The sequence below is a fragment of the Euprymna scolopes genome, chromosome 12 (assembly GCF_053919585.1).
Source record: "Euprymna scolopes isolate OS-2025 chromosome 12, ASM5391958v1, whole genome shotgun sequence".
Classification (NCBI taxonomy): domain Eukaryota; kingdom Metazoa; phylum Mollusca; class Cephalopoda; order Sepiida; family Sepiolidae; genus Euprymna; species Euprymna scolopes.
The window spans coordinates 5,145,673-5,155,175 of record NC_136493.1 but is presented as its reverse complement, the minus strand read 5'-3'; the positions used below and the strand labels follow the sequence as shown (position 1 = coordinate 5,155,175).

At 38.3% G+C, this 9,503-nt stretch overlaps 1 protein-coding gene across 1 annotated transcript; it reads left to right on the top strand.

Moving 5' to 3' along the window:
• The first annotated feature begins 204 nt into the window (after positions 1 to 204).
• On the top strand, positions 205 to 699 carry LOC145291591 (uncharacterized). Its single transcript, XM_080137668.1, has one exon. It carries the CDS (start codon positions 205 to 207, stop codon positions 697 to 699), a length of 495 nt encoding a protein of 164 aa, XP_079993794.1.
• Positions 700 to 9,503: the final 8,804 nt, after the last annotated feature.

The following is a 9,503-nucleotide window of genomic DNA, read 5'->3' as shown; positions in this document are numbered from 1 at the left end:
TTCTAATCATAATAACTGCTCCAGCGACCATCCGTCGCTCAAATCAATTAACAAGAATACAATAACAATAATAAAAATGTTTTGGCCATTACTCCCGCTTGCCACAGTTAACAGATACTACGCTATGACCACAGCCTAAAGGGTCATAACATTATATAAGATAAAGAAAAATGGTTCATATGTTCATCAAGAAATAACAAACCAATGGATTGTTCCCTTCAACAGTTCAATGCTCACATTAATGTAGAAATTTGCAGCTCGGTCCAAAGCATCAAATACGTCCCTAAATACGTGAACAATGGATGTGAACAAGCAGTGTTTGAGCTACAAAAAACAGATGGAGCAGCTAACCAACAGGACCAAGTTCAAAGTCACATTGTGTATGAGATCCAACAGTTTCAGAATGCAAAGTATGTTGGCACTTCAGAGGCGGCCTGGAGGATATTGGAACATCCCATTCATGAATATCTCCCTCCAATTGTACAACTTTCTGTTCATCTTGAAAATGGGCAGCGTATTATGTTCTCAGCTGATTCCGCTCTGGATGAAGCCCAAGACCCACCGCCTGCCACAACTTTGACATCATTTTTTCAACTCTTCCATGAGGATTATTTTGCAAGGGGCCTCAAATATGTAGAAGTCGCTGAGTGTTACACTTGCAACAAATTATCAAAAAAAATGGAACAGAACAATGCGTAAGGTACAAGTTGAAGGAACTGAAAATAATGATGTATGGAAGGCGCCACACATTGGAAGAATCTACACGATTAGTCTAAGAGAAGAGGGTTATTTCTTACGCCTGTTGCTCAATGAGGTTGCTGGTCCAACTTCATTTCAAGATTTGCGAGCATACAATGGTCAAATTTTTGAAACATACAGTGCAGTATGCCTTGCCCGAGGCCTTCTGGAAAATGACCATCACTTGCATCAAGCAGCAGGAGAGGCAAGTACCACTCAATCATCTTCGAATTTGCGAAGCCTTTTTGTGATAGTTTTAACGGCCTGCGAGCCAAGTAATCCTCTTGAGATCTGGATGACTTTTCGTTATATAATTTCTGAGGACATTCTTCACAGACACAGGCGAGAAGTTAACAATCCAGAAGCAGATTTTAATGAGTACATCTACAATAAAACTCTCTGTCTAATCTAGGAAAAAGTTCTCCTTATGTGCGGTCAACCATTGGCAAGCTATGGAGTACCTGCACCGAAGAAGATGAAATACTCGTAAGACAACATCAACGTGAAGTAAATTATAATCGTAAAGAACTTTTCCTACAAGCAGAAAATATGCAAGAAAACTTACAGATTCTCAAAGAGAAGTTTACACTTCATTCATTCATGTTGGAAGCACAAGGTGAGATGAACAAAAACATATTTCTTGATGCTGCAGGTGACACGGGCAAGACTTTTGTCATCAATTTGATCTTTGCAAAAATTAGATCCATGGGAAGGATTGGGCTTGCCACAGCATCCAGTGGCATTGCTGCCACCCTACTACAAGTTGGCCGTAGTCTTCACATCACTTTTAAAGTACCCTTGGATACTCATCGAATGGATCAGCCAGTTTGCACAATTACTGGTACCTCAGCCTTGGCAAATATAATTCGAGATACCTCAGCAATAATTGTAGACGAAGCCCCAGTGACACACAGGAGTGCTTATGAAGCAATTGACCGAACATTGCAAGACATCACAGGAAACAAGAATACCATGGGTGGCATTCCCACCTAATTTTGCGGTGATTTCCGTCAAATCTTCCAAGTAGTTAAAAATGGCACAAGAGCTAACATTGTCAATGCAAGTTTGAAACAGTCGTATCTCTGGAGGCATCTTATGATGAAGAGACTGACCTCTAATATGAGAGCCTATATCTCTGACAACACGGCTGCAGCCGACTTCTAAATATTGCTTCTCCAAATTGGTAATGGTCTGTTTCCAATCACTTCTCCACCTGACACAATGAAGATTCCGACCGAGCTTGGTAAATGTGTCAATAACTGTTGTGACCTTATTTTAGGGGTTAACAATATGAAACAGGAGAGTCTGTAAAGTCATGTCAACGATTAGGCTGGCATGGAATCTCTGATTAAAGAGTCCAAAATGGCTGCCTTTCACAGCGATGGGAGAGTCCATGTGAAGACAGGAATAGGGGTGTCAGTTACCCCAGAACACCCCCCTCCGGAGATTTATTTCCCTGAAATATAATTTTTTCTCTTAGGGTTTACTTCCAAGGGGTCCGTCAGCTTCCTTTTTCTAGTGGAGCGACGTATTTCCGTACTGGTTTGAGGAGGTTCCAGATCAAATGCTTCATAGGAGGTCCATCGTCTCTTCTTCAGATGGAATTTCACTTGGCTCGTCTGAAGTGCGTTTGCGAATTTGGGTTAAGTGTTTTTTATGTGTGGAATGTGGTCCTTCCACCATATAGACCATACGACCGATCCTGTTAATGATCGTTCCCCGCTCCCAGAAGGTACTATTATCTTTATGCATTTGGAAAAATATCTTTTCTCCCGGCATGTAGTTCTTCTTGGGTATCGTCAGCTTGGTGTGTTTTACCTGTTTTGGTAATAACTTATCAAAAACTGGCCGTATTTTCCTTGCAAACATTACTTCCGCTGGAGACATCTGGGATCATGTGTTTTCGTTGGGCGTTATGCGGTACACCTGAAGAAATTGTTGTAGGCCTTTTCGGATGGCGTGTCCTTAGCCTTCTTCAAAGATCTCTTCAGTGTGTCCACAAATCTTTCCGCCTGGCCGTTTGACCTGGGGTGGTATGTCGGAGTTGTAATGTGGTCCACTTGGAAGTCTCTAATGAACTCTTTAAAGTCCTCGGACGTAAACTGAGTGCCGTTATCTGACACTAAACAGTCGACCACTCCGAATCGTGCAAATAACATGAAGAGTTTTTATGGTGAAGTCCGTAGTTGGGCTCTTACATCTAAAGACTTCGGGCCACTTGGAAAAACTGTTCACTATTATAAGGTAGTAGTATCCATCAAGTGGTCCTGCATAGTCCACATGTATTCGTGACTTTGGGCCATGGATTGAATTGAATAGGTGGTGCTTTCGCAGCTAGAGCACATCCTCTGCATGATTTCACTTTTTCTTCAATGTCCTTGTCCATGCTTTTCCAGTACACGTATGAACGCATGAGGCTCTTCATTCTAGTGGCGCCAGGGTGTCCTGTGTGAAAATCCTTGAGGATTTTTTTATGTAGGGTCGCTGGAATAACTACTCTATCTCTGTATAGTAGAACCTGGTCGCACACTGAGAAAGCTTCTGCTACTTGTTCATCCGATTCCAGTTTTGCTTTGGTTTCTTTTATAAAATCGTCACTCTCGGCTTCTTTTCTTATTTCGTCTAGGGTCACCGGAAGTTCTTTCACTGTGTTACATAGAATCAAACTGTAGTCCTTCTCTGATTGAAGTGATGCGATAACAGAATCCTCAAGCGGTTCTCCAGTTTTTGGTATTAAACGGGATAGGCCGTCAGCATGTCCTAACTTCTTTGATGGTAGAAACTCTATTTCGAAGTCGTAATTGAGTAGGATTGTTCCCCATCTTTGCAGTCTGTTTGCCGTATGTGTAGGCAATCTTTTTCTTGAACCAAAGATAGCGATGAGCGGCTTATGGTCCGTTTGAAGCTTAAAATGTCTTCCATGTAAAAATCTATTGAATTTAGTCACAGCGAAAATAATACTTAGAGATTCTTTCTCTATTTGGGAATAATTCTTTTCCGCCGGTAGTAGGTTTCTAGACGCATGTGCTATTGGTTTCGTTGAACCATCAGGCATTTTATGTAGGATGCATGCGCCGATTCCATATGCGCTAGCGTCACTAGCGACGATTATGTCCAGTTTCGGATTATAATGGGTCAGGAACAGTTCTGATGTGAGCACGTTTTTTAGCTTTTCGAATGCAGTCTGGTATTCTGTGGTCCAATCTCAAACTTTGTCCTTCCTAAGTAGCTCGTTTAGGGGTGCAGGTAAAGTATGCAGGTTTGGAATAAAAGCTTGATAATAGTTGGCTAAGCCTAAAAAACTCTGCAAAGTTGTTAAGTTATGTGGCTCAGGCATATTTCTTATCGCTGTGGGTCTTTCAGGATCGGGCCGTCTACCGTTCTTGTCTATTATCTGACCAAGGTATTTAATTTGGTTGAGGAAAAATTCGCATTTAGTGTCTTTCAGTGTGAAGCCATACTCACTTATTTTTCAAATACCCGAAAAAAATGTCTTATGTTATTCTATAGATTCACTTTTTACTAGAATGTCATCTAGGTATCCTATAGAAAAATCAAAGCCGCTCAACATAGTGTCGATTATTTGCTGAAAGATAGCCGGGGCGATCTTGATCCCGAAAGCTAACCTATTAAACTTGAACAGTCCCTTGTGGGTGGTAATACACAAGAGTCTGGAGCTTTCTTTTTCCATGGGGATTTGTAGGTATTCTTCGCTTAAATCTAGTTTTGAGAAAATCTTTCCTCCATTGCGTTTCGTAAATACTTTCTCCGGGCTAGGTAGCGGTAGTGGTGATCCCTTAGTGCTGCATTCAACCCTGTCGAGAAGTCTGCGCAGACTTTAATATCTATTGATTCTTTCTTTACCTATACAGTGGGGGCAGCCCACTCGCTGTAGTCGACTTGGGTCAGTATTCCTGCCTTGACGAGTCTATCTAGTTCCTCGTCAATTTTTTGTATGGAGGCAAATGGTATGCTGCGTTTCTTTTTAAAAACCGGGGTGATGTTATCTTTTAATTCGAACTTCGCCTTCATTTTTGTGCAGTAGCCTAATTTGCCCGAAAAAATATAAGGAAATGACTCCATCAAGTCTTTCTTTAAGTTTTTTTGCTTCGGCTGTAGGGCTGTCTATTTTCTGACAAAAATCGCTCCTGGGCGAGTCCCAGAGTTCAAATTGTTGAATCCAGTTTGTCCCGAAAAGATTATTTGATTTCTTTAACACAAACATTTTTAGTGTTAAAGTTTTGCCCTTCAATGTTAAATTTGTAGTGACTTCGCCTTCAAACATAATGCGTTCTCCCATTACCGAGTGAGCCACTCTGTTGGTTTGTCTCATTTTTGGTTTGCCAGTTTTACACCAAGTATTATAGTTTATTATGGACAAATCTGAGCCACTGTCAAGTTGAAGCTTTACGTTTTTGCACCCGATTTTGACTATTACGTACTTCCGTACATTTTCATCTTTCCCTAGAATTCTCGTCGTTTTGACGTAACTCTTGCGAGGTCCTTTTACTCTGCAATGCGAGGCTTTGTGGCCATTGCGTCTGCATAGATCGCATTTACGGGACCGGTAAGGACAATCCTTCTGCCAGTGGAGTTCTCCACATCCTCGGCATGGGTAACGTGGTAAATCAGGCTTATTTTGATATGTTTCCTGAGTATTGCGTTTGGTTTTCACTTGACTTTTTGGGAAGAACGGTTTTTTATTTTGCACTTTCTTGATGTATGATACATTTGCCTCTTCTATATTTCTGGAGTCCTGTTTCTCAGAAATAATTTTTTGGCATTCCTCAGCCAATTTTTGAAGGGTAATGTCCGGTTCCTTTTCGAGTGTGTTCAATGCCCTGCGTCTGATTTCAGCGTCCTTGGTTGAGACTAACCCTTGAATAAAAATCAAGACCTTCAAATTGTCGGCTGTTAACGAAGATAATTTAAAATTATCACAATGCCTGTTCACGACTGACGCAAATGTTGTGTAATCTTGGTCTTCTTTGCGAGTCAGGTTTATACATTTCCATCTCTTATGGAATAAACTAGTTTTCGAGCAGTATAACTCCATTAAGGATTTTACAGCCTCGTCAAATGACAATTCGTTCGTCTGTTTTGGCAGTATATAGTCCACGAACTTACTATGTTCCATGGCTCCCAATTTTTGTTGCAAGAGACGAACCTTCATCTGCTCGCTCCAAGTTTTACAATCAATTCTGAACACGTCGCCGAATCTGCGGAAATAGGCTTCAACAGTTAATTCTTCATCAGGCCGGTACTGAAAAATTTCCAACGCTGACCAGATTGCAGTTTGGGAAAAAACGTCCTTGTCTGACTCTCTACTGTCTTTTTTAGATATAACCTTAGATAATATTTCCAACTTTCTCTTTGCTTGTTTTTGCATTTCAAGTATTTGGGAATTAAATTGTTTTCTTTCTTCTTCTCTTTCTTCTTCTCTTCGTTTTATTTTTTCTCTTTCTTCGAACCTTTCTGCTTCTCTTTGTCGTTTTTCCTCCTCCATTTGCTTTCTTTCTTCTTCTCTTTGCTTTTGTTTTCGGAGAACTGAGTTTGCTGCAACCGTATCATAGCAGCTATTTGTTTTGAAAGTTCTTCCATGTTGAAAAATAACTAGTCTCCGAATTTCTAGGTCTGAGAAATTTCACCAAGAAAAAAACAATTTTATGAAGATGATATATGAAATAAATATTCACACACGAGGAGGGACAGAAGGAAAAGAAAAAAAAGTTCCGTGTTGTATCTTAGCAGAAAATGTAATAAGACACTTGAAAGTTTTTGTTTAGTTTCATGAAAGGAAAAAAATAGTGAATAACTGTAATATTTGTTGAAGTCAGAGAATTTTGCCAACATCAAAAGTATTTAAGAAATATCAGAGAGAGAAAAAAATATTTTAAAGTTACCAATTTTTTCTCTTTTTTTTTTTGAAGTCCATAAACTTTTTTAGTTTCGACTTTCAGTATTTTTCTAATTTCCTTTTGTTGTTGTTGTTGCTGAAATATTTTCCTTTTATAGAGTTGTATTTTTACAATCCTCGAATATGCTTTTATGGTCAGTACATATCCACATTGGCACCTTGGTAGAACTTGTTTCAATAAATAATTGTGGGTTAGATGCAAGTGTCCTATGTAGAGTCGGTTTTATGACTTTTCTGTTTCTGTTTTTATTTTTCTCGTTCACCGTAACAGAGAAAAAAATGGTTGCTTGCCAGCTAACCACACGTGTGTTCAAAAATACAAAAGCGTAAATTCAAGTTCAACAATAACTTTTTTTTTCTTGTTGTTGAAAAAAAGAAGTAAACTTGTTGAACTTTTTAAAGTTGAATCAGAAAAATAGGAAACACGTGTGTTCAAAAATACAAAAGCGTAAATTCAAGTTCACCAATAACTTCCTTTTTCCAGCATAGAATGTAATCTATCTCGTTTTAAAACAAGAAATTGATTAGGACAGCAATATATATTTTTTCTGCTCACAGTTTTGGTTTGGCGATAACTTTCTTTTTTTTTCTTGTTGTTGAAAAAAAGAAGTAAACTTGTTGAACTTTTCAAAGCTGGTAGAAAAATTTAAAGTTGAGTCAGAAAAATAGGAAAACAGACGTTTTTGATTATTAGTCCAAAGGAAAGTGTCCTTGTGAGGTTTTTTCATTCCTACGTCGCCAGATGTTGTGACCTTATTTTAGGGGTTCACAATATCAAACAGGAGAGTCTGTAAAGTCATGTCAACGATTAGGCTGCCATGGAATCTCTGATTAGAGAGTCCAAAATGGCTGCCTTTCACAGCGATGGGAGAGTCCATATGAAGACAGGAATAGGGGTATCAGTTACCCCAGAAAAATAATCAAAAGCAACTGAAAGACAAAATCTACCCGGATCTGCAAAACAATGGAAAACCACTAGAATGGTTTGCTGGGGTGGCTATTATTTCGCCATTAAACAGCAATGTGAATAATTTGAACAATTCAATAATGAATGAATTTCCAGGAGACACAAAGGAATACAAGTCAGTTGATTCGGCTACTAATGAATATGAAGCTGTTCATTTCCATGTAGAGTTTTTAACTCTTTTGAATTATCTGGAATGCCTCCTCACATTTTAAATCTCAAAATTGGATCCCCAGTCAGGATTCTTCGATTTTGGAACCGCCAAAAACAACTAAGGGAACCAGATGTGTTCTCACCAGATTGCACACAAATGTACTTTAGGCCACTATTTCTTGTGGTCCCTACAAAGGCGAAACAGTTCTACTGCCAAGGATCCCTTAGTTCCATCTGACTCTGAACATCCAGTTTCCTGTTAAGGTGTGTTTTGCAAAAAGCATAAATAAAAGTCAAGGTCAGACCTTTAAAACTATTGGCGTAGACCTGACATCAGACTACTTCAGTTACGGTATGTTCTATATCTCCATCAGCCGGACAAGAAGTTTAGAAAGACTCTACATTCTGGCTTCAAATCAAAGAAGCATAATATAAAACTTAAATCTTCTTGCTTGCGCGTTAAAAGTGCCCAGTCAGTCTTGTTTTACGATGCGTAACCAAATCCAGATTGTGATTTATAATTTTTTTTTACATTGGCATTTTACAAATCTTTTTTTCCGTATTTCATTTTTTTTTTTACCTTTCTGTATATTACTTTCAAAAGAATTCTATTATAAACAAAACGATACATAACCGAAGATAATAAAGACCATGTACGATTTTAGCGTCACAAATTTTTATTGTAGTTACATTGTAATTTGAAACTATTTTCGAATTTAAAAAAAAAAACAATATTATTTTCTAATGTAAAAATATACTTGATCAATTTTACATCTACTTGTTTTTGTAATTGGGACATAAAAGAAATCGAAGACCATAACAGTTATTTTTACATACTTTAGTATTTTACTATTGAAAGTATTTAACAGTGTTTTATTGCATTAGATTCAATATTAGACAGTTTAAAGACATTAGAATTACTCGCAAATATTTATTATAACTTTGATGATTATTAAAACAATCAATGTTTTAGCCTGTTTAAAATGGGCAAAAGTCATAACCGTTGATTTAGGATAAGTGCCTTAATGCCATATAAAGTGCTTTAATGCCACAAAAAATGCCTTAATGCAATATAAAGTGCTTTAATGCTATATAAAGTTTCTTAATGCAATATAAAGTGCTTTATTGTCATATAAAGTGCTTTCATGCTACATAAAATGCCTTAATGCAATATAAAGGGCTTTAATGCCATATAAAGTGATTTCATGCAATATAAAGTGATTTCATGCAATATAAAGTAAGGCATGTTATATAATGGTATCATAGAGTTCTCACTGGGGTTATCATTGAGGAGCACCATTTACGTTTGAGTGTATACACTGTATAACATCAAAGGATTCCGTGTGCGTATGATTGTCTCTAATATAAATGTTTGTGTGTTTGATTATCATAAAGGGAATCGTGTGTGTGACATGTCATTTCTGAACCTACCTCTGCCTCTTCGATGTTGGACCATCTGGGAATTTCTCATCCTGGAGGGAGACTTGATACCTGTTTGGCGAAGATTTATCACTCCAAGACGATGAATGTGTTTTATAGTTTTTAATTTCACTTTCCCTAGAGGTCCTGCAGCAGGTGGAAGTGAAATCTGCTTGTGTGGGTTCTTCTTCACACACGTCAGCGTTCGTCTCCCCCTCCCCAGTTAAGAGGGGGAGACCACGGAAAAACGTCCGTCTTCTTCAAAGCTCAAATCAAATTTCACAGATCTAGCCAACCACCACGTCACACATA

Excerpts from the sequence above, each read along its gene's own strand:
- LOC145291591 (XM_080137668.1), top strand. The coding sequence starts at position 205 with ATGGATTGTTCCCTTCAACAGTTCAATGCTCACATTAATGTAGAAATT.